Genomic DNA, 14509 nt, shown 5'->3' with positions numbered 1-14509 from the left:
AAATTACGTTTAAGGGACACTGAGTAAACAATGGGAGTACAATAAAAGTTTTGTATATGGACAGCATGGTTGAAAAGGCAGAAAAAACAAAATGTTAGGAAGAACTTTATTGTATATATCCATAATAAAATATTTTAAAATCACTTTTATCATAAGCTATGCAAAAAAAATGGGAAAATATTAAAATTCCTAGATAGGTTTGTAAATTCCCAACAGGTTTGCAAATTCTTTTTTTCTGTAATATACAATTTTGCTAATAAAAAAATGTTTGGAAAAAGTTGCTTTAGACAGGAGGAAGCAATTTTAAAAGGTTTCAGCTGGAGTGGCATAAATAAATAGCTTTTAAGATCAAGTAAGAATAATGATGGAAGAAGAGATTAAGGGCACATGAACCAGTTAGAAGGTTAAAAATGATGGTCCAGATGTGAGCTAAAGGCCTTAACTAAGGTAGCACACAAGCACAGAACTGAGAGGGTGAGAAATAACAGAAAATATGATGACACTACCTTGAGTGAGCAATCTTATCCACCTACAACAGGACCAACTGGTTACAAAAACAAATGCACATCACTTCTGATTGCTGGGAAGAAAGCTACACCCATGACTTCAATTGTGGTCTTCTCTTCTTTGAGGCTTAGTCATGCTCTGTGACTACACCAGAAACTGGAGATGTAACCATGCAGCAAAACGTCAAGACTGAAAAAGAGAGTATAAATGAATTTGCCCTTGTAAGATTATTTCATTCAGAAGAACCATTAGTGACCATATTTGGCTCCAATGTGAGGCTCAGCTGATCCTGGTCTACAACCCAGATATCCTACAATCACATGTAGGGTATGCAGGTCCTGATATAGATTAAGTGAAGCACTCTGTAACATGGACCTCTTGATGAAATTAAGTGATGCTTTAGGCCGAGTATTCACCTTTGCCTTAGTGTGTGGTGCTACGGTTTGTCACTTTGACCGTTTTTTAAATGGTCAATTTTATACTATCTGACCTGCTTTCTGCATTAAGGAGGGTGGCTATTCTGATGGAGTTAATAAGATATACTCTGAATGAATTAAGCTATGTTGCCCAATCATACACTAAAATGACCTAAGAACTCCTGCTGAGCTATTTTAAAGCAGACATAAAACAGCAGTTGTTTGTAACGAAAGGAGTGTAGGCTTTGAAGTTAGTGATCTGGGTTGGAATCCTAGTCCTGCCACTAACTACATGATTTGTGGGAAAATGTAACAGGGCACACAGGAAAGGTAAGGCCCTGTGCCCATCTCCCAATCGGCAATCCTCCTCTGAAGTATCAATCATTGTTTAGCCTCTTTTGTATGTATCCTTTTTTTTTGTATAGACTCTATTTATTTTTGTTTTTTGTTGTTGCTTTTTAAAATTTATGTATTGTTTAATTTACACCCAAGTTAGTCAGCATATGGTGCAACAATGATTTCAAGAGTAGATTCCTTAATGCCCCTTACTCATTTAGACCACTACCCCTCCCCAAACCCATCCAGCAACCCTGTTTGTTATCTATATTTAAGAGTCTTTTATGTTTTGTCCCCCTCCCTGTTTTTATATTATTTTTGCTTCCCTTCCCTTATGTTCATTTGTTCTGTATCTTAAATTCCTCATATGAGTGAAGTTATATGATTTTTGTCTTTCTCTAATTTTGCTTAGCATAATACCCTCTAGTTCCATCTCCGTAGTTGCAAATGGCAAGATTTCATTCTTTTTGATTTCCAAGTAATACTCCGTTGTTTGTATGTATCCTTTTAAATTATGCTAGGCATATGCAAATATCTTTTTTGTACATAAATGGAAACATATACACTTATGTTATTAATTTATTCAATTTATAATAGAACTTGGTGGTCATTCCACATCAGCACATATAGACTATTCCGTTTTAATTAACCAATCTTTACTGTTGATATTTAGGGTTTTTTAAATCTTTAATACTTTTACCTATAAATGATATTTAAAAAATGTTGGTTCAATTGTTTTAATGCAAACAAACATATATGTCTATAATAAATTACAGAAGTAGAACTGGAGATTAAAGAATATGTTTTTTTACAAAGTGATCGATATTGCCAAGTTACTTTCCAGAGTATCAAACCAACAGTGCATGAGTCCATATTTTATGTTCCAGCCTTCGTGTCACACATATTTTTATCAAAACTACAATCAGAAGAGAATATTGCTTGTAGAAAAAACTTGTTGGGAAGAGTCCAGTGAGACCATAGATTCAAAAATTACCTATCAATACAGGCTACCTTTTTGATACAGACCTCTTATTTAAAGGTTTAGGAGATGGGGCACCCGGGTGGCTCAGTCAGTTGAGCGTCCAACTTCAACTCAGGTTATGATCTCCCAGTTTGTGAGTTCGAGCCCTGTGTCGGGGTCTGTGTTGACAGCTCGGAGCCTGAAGCCTGCTTCAGATTCTGTGTTTCCCTCTCCCTCTCTCTCTCTGTCCTTCCCCCTCTCACACTCTGTCTCTCTCTCTCAAAAATAAATAAACATTAAAAATAAATAAAAGTTTAGTAGACAAAAATCAGTATTCTTACTATTATGACTTACTAAAGGGCACAAAATGCAAATATTCATCCTTAAGAACACTGATAAAATGGACTAGAGATTTTGGTGATACATTCGTAACTCTCATCATTCCACCTTACATTCTTTGGTTAACTCTCCTTACACATCCATCTCTGACAAAAAAAAACCAAAAAACAAAAAAGTTTTAATTCTTGGGGCACGTAGGTGGCTCAGTTGGTTAAGCATGTGACTCTTGATTTTGGCTCACGTCATGATCTCACTGTTCGCGTGAGATCGAGGCCAGCGTCCGCAGAGCCTGCTTGGGATTCTCTCTCTCCCTCTCTCTCTCTTCCCTTCCCTGTACACACACACTCTCTCTCTCTCAAAAATAAATAAAGAAACTTAAAATTTTTTTTTTTTCAATTTTCACCATGATGGTAAAGAAAGTCTTTAAGAAAAATTAGAAACTTTAAGACTGTTGCTAGGTCCTTTTCTTTTCCTTTTTTTTTTTTTTTTTTAATGTTTATTTATTTTGAGAGAGAGGCAGGGGAAGGGGAAGAGGGTGTGCTGCAGAGAGAGAATCCCAAAAGGCGACACGCTGCCAGCCAGAGACTGACGCAGGGCAGGGCTTGACCCCACCAACCAGGAGATCAGGACCTGAACCAAAATCCAGAGTCAGAAGCTCAACTGACAGAGCCACACAGGTGCCCTGCTAGGTCCTTTTCTAATGGTAATTCTACTTCCATATGCACGCACAGAATATTTACAGTGCAATAAAAAACTTTGGTATAAAATAGTTTTCTTCACTTGACACATGCTAAATATATCTTAAAAGAGATCTGTATCAACACAATAATAAGAATTATAAACTGATTCTGAAGATTTCCTTTCCAAACAACATTGATCCTCAAGGTCACAAATGGCAACAGGAGATTAAGAATAGATAAACTGGTACACAGGTACCAATAGTTTGTGAGCAAAAAATGATTTTTTTTTACAGTTATTTTGCAATTTCAACTAATAGATGATATTCAATATAAAGTAACAAAAAAGTAGACAAGTGCCAGACACGTATGAAGAAATAACTTACTCCAAACAAAACAAAATAAAACTAATGTAAATCTCCTCAAATCAAAGAGGCACAGAGTTCAAAATACGGACAAATAGCAAAACACTATTTACTTAAACATCAACAGCATATTTTTAGTATAACTTAGAAACCATAATTTATCATCAAATCTCAGTACTTATAGGTAGAAGCCAGTAAAAATAAGCCGTTAATATTTAAGACCTTTCTCGGTATTTGTAATTTTTAGACCAAGGTAAATGTTTTTCATCAAAAAACCATGGGGGAGGGGCGCCTGGGTGGCTCAGTCGGTTGAGCGTCCAACTTCAGCTCAGGTCATGATCTCATGGTTCTTGAGTTCAAGCCCTGCGTCCGGCTCTGTGATGACAGCTCAGAGCCTGGAGCCTGCTTCCGATTCCGTGTCTCCCTCTCTCTCTGCCCCTCCCCAGTCATGCTCTGTCTCTGTCTCTAAAAAATGAATAAACGTTAAAAAAAAACCAAAACATGGGGGAAGAGAAGCATAGTTAAAAGCCATACAAAAATGGGGCACGTGGGTGGCTCAGCCAACTTGGGCTCAGGTCATGATCTTGTGGTTTGTGAGTCCAAGCCCTGCATCAAGGTCTGTGCTGACAGCTCGGAGCATGGAGCCTGCTTCGGATTCTGTGTCTCCCTCTCTCTCTGCCCCTCCCCTGCTCACACTCTGTCTCTCACTCTCTCTCAAAAATAAACAAACATTTAAGAAAAAAATTTTTAAAGCCATATAAAAACAAATTAACCAAACTTAGTTTTTGACCTAAAAATACTAAGCAAAATGAAAATTACATTAATTCTAGTTTTTTTTCCAATCAAGTTAAAAAAAAACAAAAACACGCATACATTCTGAAGATCACTAACTTTCTTTTTGAAAAATAGAAAGTATAATTTCAATTTCTGACAGAAATAAGGTCTGCTTTCTCTGATTAAAATCCCTATCTTGTTTCCTTTCAGCCCAAATACCACAATGGCTTGAAATATCATACTGCATTTTTACAAGTACCCAAATGGAATCACTTTATTTAGTGGAGAGCCAGATAATGGTAAGCATGGTCCCAGATGTTTTAAATAAGGCAAAATATAAAATAAATATTATCTTTCCTTTACCCTCACTTCCTTTTCCTTTTCCTCACTCATGATAAAGAGTCTAAATATGGCCAAATAATAACGTTACTATTTATTCAAAATTCCACTTTCTCCACACATACCATTTCATCATCACAATCAGCAATAATTTTTCTATATCTGAATGTTTACACTATTATTTGTGTCACTGTTCTATAGCTTTTTCATGTGTTAGTCCTGCTGCCTTTTCACCAAGAACATAAGCTCAAGGACCTGCATTAAACATCTTTTGGATTCCCACAATCCTAACTGATTATACAATTTAATAAATATATTGATCAACATAAGATATTGAAGAGCAACTATATTCAAGTCACCGTGCTAGCCAGTGAGACTATGTGACTACTTTTGAAACTACAAGAAAGGCATTGGCAAGAAAAATGCCAGTTACACAACAGATAAATTTAGGAACGTATATGGTCTAGACAATAGCGGAAAGTCTCATTCGCTAAAAGCAGTGAAACTAATAAATTATTATATTGAAACAGTTTGGAAATATCTATTTTAGCAATATTTACTGATATTTTCTCTCAGAAGCCAGAGGAAGCACTAAACCCAATTTCAACCTAACGAGGGAGGAAGTACTTTGTAAAGTGAAAAAGATGGGAACGTTGGAAGACTGTCATCATGACAGCTTAGCATTGGTGATACTAAAAAAGGAATACTGAACACAGTGAGATATGCACTGTGAGAATTCTGAGAAAAGACAGGTAGGATCATGAAACAGAAAACTTTGAAAAGGAGGAAAATGACTCAAGAGAGCTGTAGACTCACAAGTGAAATTATCACAATCATAAATGACTGCCTCTTGACAAGCTACCTTATAAAAACTTGAAGACATGGTAGGGTGCCTGGGTGGCTCAGTTGGTTGGGAGTCCAACTTCAGGTCAGGTCATGATCTCGTGGTTTGTGGGTTTGAGCCCCGGGTCGGGCTTTGTGCTGACGGCTCGGAGCCTGAAGCCTGCTTCGGATTCTGTGGCTCCCTCTCTCTGCCCCTCCCCTACTAGCACTCTATCTCTCTCTCTCTCTCTCTCTCTCTCAAAAATAAACATTTTAAAAAAATTAAAAAAAAAAACCTTGAAGACATGGTAAATACAGAATAAAAGAAATCCATCACTGACTGGCATTAAGTCATTTGCCTTCTCCGTCTGATCACCTACTGTCTCTACTAAAAAAAAAAAAAGTTGGGCTCATCTCTGACTTACAGTCCGATTTCGATTAGTGCTCTAAGACTTCAAAATGGAACAGCATTCCTCTGGCAAAGACACTACAATCTGCTCAGTGTTAATCGATGACATTGTCACAATTTTTATCTTGCAATCTAATTGAAAAGCAAAACAATTACTAAATGGAAGTTTATTCTGGCCCAATTGGCAAAAATACAGAGAAAAAATATAAATGATGTGTGTCTGTTCAAACCATAAAATTCTTCTACCATTTGAATGTTTTATAAACATGGATTACTCTTTCAGTCAAGAAAAAAAGATTAAATACAGTATGAAGACTTCTTTAAGTATTTTAAAAGCACTATCATACTATAATATTTACCTAAGGTGAACAGACTTTTAGGTAAATAATTCAGTAAATCTTGCAAAATTAAACTGTTTTTAGACATCAATGAAAGAAACTACTTTTGGTTACATATTTAATATTCCAAAGTATGATAAATTTTCAGATTGATATATATCAATCAAAATATATACAAAAAAGAAATAAAAATACCTTAATGTTTTAGATAATCCAAACTATCAATTTTTACACTGTATAATCAACCAAAACGTTCTTATTGAGCATTATAAAATCATAATCCAGTTAGCAATAATCAACACACTAAACTTGAACATAGGGGATCTTTAAAAACAGGCAGTAGTCCAATCCTAGAGGAACACTTATCCTCTGAATTCCTAAAATATAATTTGTGCATTCCAGAGCTTAGTCAAAATCTTCAAAACATGGTACGAAGCACAGTCTTACAGACTGACTTTAGCATTTATCTATTTTCTAACTAGATTAAGAAATTTATAGGCACTGATATTTTGATATATACAACACATTTGTATTTAAACTGTATTAAAGCTTGTGCTATGTTTGCACATTTATAGAAAGAATATTTAAGAAATAGTTCTTTTATAACCTTAATTGAAGTGTAGTCCTGCCATCACAGACCTAAATGCAAAAGCTAAAACCATAAAACTTCTAGAAGAAAATGTAGGAGAAAATTTCTGCAACTTTGGGATTGGCAAATATTTCTCATTAGGACACAAAAAACATGAATCATTAAAGAAAAAACTTGATTAACTGGACTTGGAAGAAATTTAAAAAATGACATGCAAACCATACTGGGAAAAGTATTTGCAAAACACGTATTAATAAAGGACTTGGGTCCAGAATATATAAAACCTAATTTAAAAATTCAGTTAAAGACATGAACAGACATTTCCCACAAAAGAAAATATACTAATGGCAAAAAGCTCAGGAAAAGGGAGTTCAGCATCACTAGTTCTCAGGGAAACAAAAATTAAAACCACAATGAGGGGCGCCTGGGTGGCTCAGTTGGTTAAGCGATCAACTCTTGATGTCAGCTCAGGTCATGATCTCAAGGTTCCTGGGCTCCAGCCCCATGTCTGGCTCTGTGCTGACAGCAGGAGCCTGCTTGGGATCCTCTCTCTCCTTCTGCCCCTCCCCTGCTCTCTCTCTCAAAAATAAATAAATAAACATTTGGGGAAAAAGAAAAAAAAAAAACAACACAACACATGCGATACCACCAATCTCTCATAGAAGAAGTTGAATAAAAAGCCTGCAAATAGTGTTTAGGGGATGTGGAACTCTCATACACTGGTGATGGGAATTCTAAATGGTACAACCACTTTGGAAAACAGTTTGACAGCTTCTTATAAACTTAAGTATATAGTAACTATATGACCCAACAATTGTATTCTTCGGTATTATTCAAATGAAATGAAAATATGTGTTTATGCAAAAAGAAACCATACAGAAAAGAATATATGCGCTCCATGATTCCATTTATATGAAATTTTAGAGCCGGCAAAACTTATGTATAGAAGTGGTTCCTAATCTGGGGAATGTTGGCCTCCCGTTCCCTGGACAATGTTGGAGACATTTTGGTTGTCACAACTTGAGAGATGGGGTAGGAATGGTTGCTACAGGCATCTAGTGTGGATAGAGAGGCCAGAGATCCTGTTAAACATTCTAGAATTATCAGGCCCAAAATTTTGATAGTGCCCAGGCTGCAAAATTTTTACATAGTGATCAGTGGAGGTCTAAAGGTGGGACTGGGGATATAATGCAAAGAAATATGAAGAAATTCTGAGGACGATAAAAATGTTCTATATTTTAATTGCAATAGTGATTAGTTTTTCAAAACTCATCAAACTATACACTTTAAAATAGGTGCATTTTGTTGTATGCTGTCTTATATCAAAGTTGATGATAAAAAAGTGTCTGTCAAATAACATAAAGCTATACAAAATAACTTAATCCAATGTTAGTTTTTTAATATACATGAATGGAAAAGACAGGAAAGGCAAATATCATTGGTGAGATTACCGATAATTTTTACTTTTTTCTTTTTTGTTCATGTCCTTTGTATTCACTTGAAAATACTACTTAGTGGGGCGCCTGGGTGGCTCAGTCGGTTAAGCGTCCGACTCCGGCTCAGGTCACGATCTCGCAGTCCGTGAGTTCGAGCCCCGCGTCGGGCTGTGTGCTGACCGCTCAGAGCCTGGAGCCTGTTTCCGATTCTGTGTCTCCCTCTCTCTGACCCTCCCCCGTCCATGCTCTGTCTCTCTCTGTCTCAAAAATAAATAAACTTAAAAAAAAAAAAATACTACTTAGAGTTGCAATCAAAAATACAACTTTTAGTTTTTAAGTGTTTATTCATTTTTTGAGAGAGAGAGAGAGAGAGAGAGCAGGGGAGGAGCAGAGAGAGAGGGGGGACAGAGGCTCCAAAGCAGACTCTGCTCTGACAGCAAGGAGCCCGATGTCTGGCTCGAACCCACGGACCATGAGATCATGACCTAAGGCCGAAGTCAGATGCTCCACTGATTGAGCCACTCCGGCCCCCCTAAATATAACTATTTCTATATACAGAAAGGTTTAAAGAGAAATTTTCACTATTAACAGTGATATCAAGCTGCAATAAGGTAGGCTAAGAAATTCAACTAGAACGAAGTCACAAAGTAAAGAATAACCTATTTCATTATATTAATAGGGTAGAAAAACAGCAGATGTAATTAAGTCACGTTCAACAATAGGCTAGGGACTATACAAAGTGTGAATATAAAGAGGTCCCTCAAGAAGTACCTATCTAACAGAGAAAAATGATGCTGTCAACAAACCAAATACAAAACAATTAAAGACCGCAGTTTACATATGCAAGTAGTACAATGAAACAAGCCACTGAGGGGGGAAAAAAAAGACACAAGCAACTAAACATGGGGGGCGGGGAGGAGGGGGAAGCATTTACAAAGAAGACATTTAGGCTGGCCAGCAACGAGAACAGCTCTTCCTGAAAAGAAGATTATCCTACATACTGAGGAAGGACGTTGTACCCACTGAGAAAATTTCGTAGCAAAGAGAGAAGTCTGCCCAGGATTTACGTTGATGGAAAATGCACTCTTTGCACTTGCACCGTGTCTAGATTTGGCCACAGAATTCTCTGGCGCCAGGCGAACGGAGAGACAAAACAATCAATGGCGCTGCAGTTTAAAGATCGTACGTTTAACCTTTCTTCGTAAATTCCGGTTGGCCTCATCTGACACACTAAAACTTCTCACACCCTTGGTAAGGGAAAATCTAAGTCGCCGGCCAGAAGAGGATACCGGTAATGCAGAATACATCCTCGAGAGTAGGTTTTCAAGCCGTAAGAAACGCTTATAAATATACGCCAGATGGGGTAAACAATTACTTTATCGTGCTAAGAATGATTACAACTTGGTAAAAAGGTAAATTCCTACGTGATGCAGAGAAAAAAAAAAAAAAAAAAGCCTGCGAGGTGGTGGCATCACGAGACAGACTACAGGCAGAAGTCGACCGCCCTGCTCTTTAGATTTCTCGCAATTTTGGAAACTACTGAAATTGAGGCATCGAAATGGAACCGAATGGACTTAAACAGAACACATTTTGTGCGGCAGGAAATCCAATTTTTGAGTGCGAAAGCCATTCCAAACACAAAGGGTCTTTAGAGGATCTGACTTTGCGGAGCGAACATTTCCTTCCCATTCTTTGCTCTCGCTTGACTTTGAGTCAAAGACTTACTGCACGCAATTTAAGAAACACAGTTTCCTGCTAGTGGTGATTCAGGAGATTAGAGGAAAAGGAAAAAAAAAAAATGACTAAGGCGATAAGCCTGTTTGCAAGGGAGCCTTCTGTAGCCCCGTAACAGCCGGCGAACTGGAAACTGGATATTTTAGATACCGACGCCAACAGGGGAACGAACCCAGGAGCAAATGCAAGACCAGCCCAAGGTGGGAGGCACACAAGACAGAAGAGTCGCTGCCAGATCCTTTTGCTTCCACCGCAAAGACTCCCACCCGTTCCAGCTCTCTCTCTACGACGTTTCTAATGCTCACTACCTGCCCGACAATCTCAACCACCCCGCCGGAGAGACAGGCTGCGTTCACTTACTGAGCTGTCCCCCGCCAGACGTCGTGCTCGGTTCCCGACCTCCTGCGCCTCCAATGCCAGCTGCTCCAGGGATCCCCGGCGCCCCCATCCCCGGCGGGGTCCCACTCTGCCTCTCGAAGTTGCCCGGATTGGAGAAGTAGTCGCGCAGCCGAGGCAGTTCGCGGCCACTCTCTAACAGCTCCGTGTGCAGCTCCAGAGCGGTCAGCAAGTATTGATCGCGCAACAGCTGAGCCGCGATCGCGTCAATGGACAAGCGGGCAGGGGTCTCCCCACAGCCCCCCAGTGCCACCGCAGCCGCCGACACCTCCCCAGGGAGCCCTGGCCGCGCACTGCTCCCTAAGGCCACGGGATCCTGGGGCGACAGCGAGTCCGCAGAGCCAGGATCTAGGCCGCTCCCGGAACCCAGCCGAAGTCCTGCCCGCCGCTCCTCGGTCGCCGCTACCTCGTCGTCGTCCTCGTCCGAATCGCTGAGGAATGGATTCACACCGCCGCCACCACTGCCACCACCTCCAGGCGCCATCGCCGCCATCTTATCCTGTCAGGACTGTGGGCGCCTCCCTGACTGGCTCTGACAGGCCTCAGCCTCAATTCCCCCCAAGCCGCAGCGGGCACTGCGCACTACCACAACCTTGGCCTGGCCACGTCCCACCTCCCCACCCGGAGACTAGGAGGAGACTCTGAGGCAGGAGGTCCGGATGCAGCAGCACCCGCTGCCTCAGCCACTGCTGCACCAGCAGCGGGGCTCTGCAGGCGTCTTCCTGGTCTTCAGTCTCGCGAGAAAGAGTGCATGTCCTGCCCCTCGCCCCGCCCCAGCCCCGCCCCAGCCCCGCCCGTTCTAACGCCAGAGAGCAAAGATTGAAAGGCCCGCTCCCAACTCAAAGGCAAAACTCCGCCCACACTCCTGTTTGATTGGCCAGAGGAGGAGGGAGGGACTGGAGTTACGAGGGACGGGCCCTAGAATTATCGCGAGAGCAGCCTCTGGGCAGGTAGGTTTCGGGGGCGTTCCGCGGTTGAGGGGCAGTTATGACGGTGGCTTAGGAACGTTCTCTTGGCTGTCCTTTCAGGGAGCAGAGGGTAACTCTGCAGGAGAGCTGGCTCCTGCCTTCGCGCGGAAGAGGACTCATTCCCGAGATTACGCGTAACCCGGCTAAGCCCCAGGTAAGCCCGGGGACCAGAGCGCAGAGGTGTGGTGGCACCAAAACTGGCCTCACGCCTGCGGACACGCTGCTTCCGTAATACTTTTCACTTTATTGTTGCTGTTGTTTGCTGCCGGGCGGTGACATTGCCCTCGCACGTGTAGCAGGTGCCCAGGGCAGTTGTTAGAATTTGACATCCTTTCTCTTCCTTTCCCAGCCAAGTGACTGCCCGCTCTGGAGGCCTGGCCACTGCACCGGCTGCTGGAACTTCTGGAAGACCGCCTTCTAGCCACCGAGTTGGTGCCACAAAAGGGTGGGGTGTGGGAGGTGGAGAAAGTAACTGGACTGTAGAACTCTGGGTTTTGGATTTCCTTGGATCTGTGGATAAATATTCTTAAAGCCTCGGCTTGTGTAACAAGCTCTGAGGGGCTCAATGAGCACTTAGGATTTAAAACCCAGTTTGCACAAATGCAGCCCCATCTGTAGAGAGCTAAGTAAACCGAAGTCTAGAAACGTTCAATGGCTTGGTCAAGTCAACTCCACTAGGAAGTATTCCGAGGAACTTTAGACTCAGTTTTCTTATGTCCAAAGCCATTCTTCTCCCGCTATGCCTTGCAGTCTTTCTGACTTGGCCATTTAGGCTGGAAATAAGGTATTGGCTGTGGGACGTAATTATTTTAAAGCTTGGATGCTTTGGACACTTTTAATTTCCTTTATCAAATGTTAGCACCTAGAGTATACTAAGTTTGGAAGTTCCACGTTTATGTTCTATGTCACTCCCTGATTACCGTGCGAGGGGTAAAGGGCTGTTAGTTTCTAGTCGACAGCATTGGAACGCTATTCCTAAGAGCTTCTATTTTCTTCGCCCATAGATTGCCGCTTTTGCAAGGTTTTAAATTTCCTCTCTGTCTGTATAGCTCCCTGTAAGCACCAAAATAAATAGGTGGCAGTAATTGTGTTATCAGGCAAGTTACACGTTACGTGGAAGCAGTAAAGTATCTCCTTTAGCTCTGTGGAAAAATAAAAATAGAGCGTTCTTATATAACCATAGGTCAGGTTCTTGGTTTACGTGTAAAAGTATGCCAACAGTTAAGTGTAGGCTTTCAGTTTACCCAGACTCAGTAAACTAAGATTTTCATTTGAATGAGGCTTTGGGTTTTTTTTTTTTTTTCTTTTGTTTTCGCTAGAAGTTTTTTTTTTTGACACTGTTAGTACTTCGGAATTCAAAATATTTTTTATTTATTAAAAAAAAATTTTTTTTAACCTTTATTTTTGAGACAGAGAGAGACAGAGCATGAACGGGGGAGGGGCAGAGAGAGAGGGAGACACAGAATCTGAAACAGGCTCCAGGCTCTGAGCTGTTAGCACAGAGCCCGACGCGGGGCTCGAACTCACGGACTGCGAGATCACGACCTGAGCCGAAGTCAGCCGCTTAACCGACTGAGCCACCCAGGCGCCCCTCAAAATATTTTTTATAGAACGTTAGCTGCTGATGTTCAAATTCTAAATATTTTTCTGTGCTATACATTGTAGAAAAATATGAAAAAAAGATCCCCGATCTTAGGAAAATAGTATCAAAATAGCTAATGCTGTATCCTGTTACTATTTATTAGCACAAAGTATTGCTGATATTTACTGTAATTGAATTTTCCAGAGAGATTGAAAGGGAATCAATTTCTGGAATGGAGGAATGGGCGGGACTAGTGATTGGCATGGAAAGGGCATGATTGGAAATGGATTATTTACATACAGTATTTCCATCTCTGTAATGGAGTTTTTTGAATCTCCTGCACTTAGGGTCCCTGAAGAGGCTTTTGCTTATTACGTAGGAGAGCCCAGAGCTTACATCCCAGTTCTACCTATTATTTGCTGCGAGACCTTAAAAAAATTACTTAACTTCTCTCAGTCTCCCTTAACATCTATCTGTCAAGGGGGTAATGAAAGTACACAATTAGGAATGTGCTTGTCACAGTGCTTGGTACCTAGTACACCATGAATGTTGTTACTATAGTCAGTTTTCAAGTAGTGCAATATTAGTATATATTGAAAATATTTGAGAGGTTTTTAAAAATAAAAAAAAATATCAACTATTTAGTAGCTAAAGCTGGAAAAAAAAACAAGTCAGTAGGGTGCAAAGGGAATATCTTTAATTTAGGGTCTGATTTCCAAAATGTAACTTGAAAACAGATTTAAAATATGTCTTCTCAGAGAGCTGTAAGAAGTTGGATGTAGAATTGCTTCCATGATTGACTTCCTATACAAATCTGTAGTTTCCTGATTCTTCTTCACAACCTGTAATCATGGACTTATTTATATGACCTTTCAAGACCACAACACATCAACTGGCCATCTTCTCAGTAAGTACTTTTCTTTTCCGCAATACACAAAGGTTTAATTATCAATAAAAATGTTTAAGAAGTGGCACAAACCAGAATATTAATAATTGCTGATCGCTACTTATGATAATTTATTATGAATGTGGTTGGGAAATTTTCTACTTAGCAAAATTTGCATTAGTGTAGGTCTTTACGGCTAAAGTTTCATTGAATAATGAGGACAGTCATCTAAGCTTGTATCTTAACAATGAAATGTTAAATATTGTTTTTTCTTTTAAACAGTTCAAATATTTTAGGGCTTAAAAAATAATTTTTGGCTTTAATAGTCTTAAAATAACCACAAATAACATTTTAAATGCAAATTTTTGGTTGATTAAAGTTTTAGAAATGGCTAATTTTTTAATGGTTTTTCAATGCATGGTAAATATTCCACAGGAATAACCTAAATCACTTTTATTGGAACATGGATATGTAGGTGTTTTAAAATTTTTTGTAGTTATTCATTTATTTTGAGAGGTTTCCAAATGATTCAATGATGACAGAGTTTTCTTTTTCAATAAATCTGAATAAAATGTTATTCTCTTTAAAGAGAAATGTTAAGTAATAGTGTTATTTAATATACATGTGCTGGACAA

At 39.8% G+C, this 14509-nt stretch overlaps 2 protein-coding genes across 19 annotated transcripts in view; one reads left to right on the top strand and one right to left on the bottom strand.

The window, feature by feature from the left end:
- Positions 1–11177, bottom strand: part of RELCH (RAB11 binding and LisH domain, coiled-coil and HEAT repeat containing) — a 114162-nt gene extending 102985 nt beyond the window's left edge. For 7 of the 9 annotated variants that reach the window (XM_019463845.2, XM_019463846.2, XM_019463847.2 and 4 more), the window contains exon 1: positions 10403–11175. In XM_019463845.2, coding sequence (XP_019319390.1) covers positions 10403–10931 — 529 coding nt within the window. In that variant the 5' untranslated portion in view covers positions 10932–11175. Of the gene's footprint in view, positions 1–10402 lie in introns of all 9 variants that reach the window. The other 2 variants (XM_053902798.1, XM_019463850.2) reach the window with 2 other exon arrangements.
- A 212-nt stretch (positions 11178–11389) lies between these two features.
- The window catches only part of PIGN (phosphatidylinositol glycan anchor biosynthesis class N), a 103136-nt gene continuing 100016 nt past the window's right edge, over positions 11390–14509 (top strand). For 4 of the 10 annotated variants that reach the window (XM_053902795.1, XM_053902794.1, XM_053902785.1 and 1 more), the window contains exons 1-3: positions 11390–11560; positions 11756–11834; positions 13747–13895. In XM_053902795.1, the coding sequence (XP_053758770.1) occupies positions 13853–13895 (43 nt within the window). In that variant the 5' untranslated portion in view covers positions 11390–11560; positions 11756–11834; positions 13747–13852. Of the gene's footprint in view, positions 11561–11755; positions 11852–13725; positions 13896–14509 lie in introns of those variants that run through there. The other 6 variants (XM_053902792.1, XM_053902791.1, XM_053902788.1 and 3 more) reach the window with 5 other exon arrangements.

Source organism: Panthera pardus, unplaced genomic scaffold (assembly GCF_024362965.1).
Source record: "Panthera pardus isolate Hobbes unplaced genomic scaffold, ASM2436296v1 HiC_scaffold_15, whole genome shotgun sequence".
Lineage (NCBI taxonomy): Eukaryota > Metazoa > Chordata > Mammalia > Carnivora > Felidae > Panthera > Panthera pardus.
This window is presented reverse-complemented; position numbering and strand designations above follow the sequence as displayed.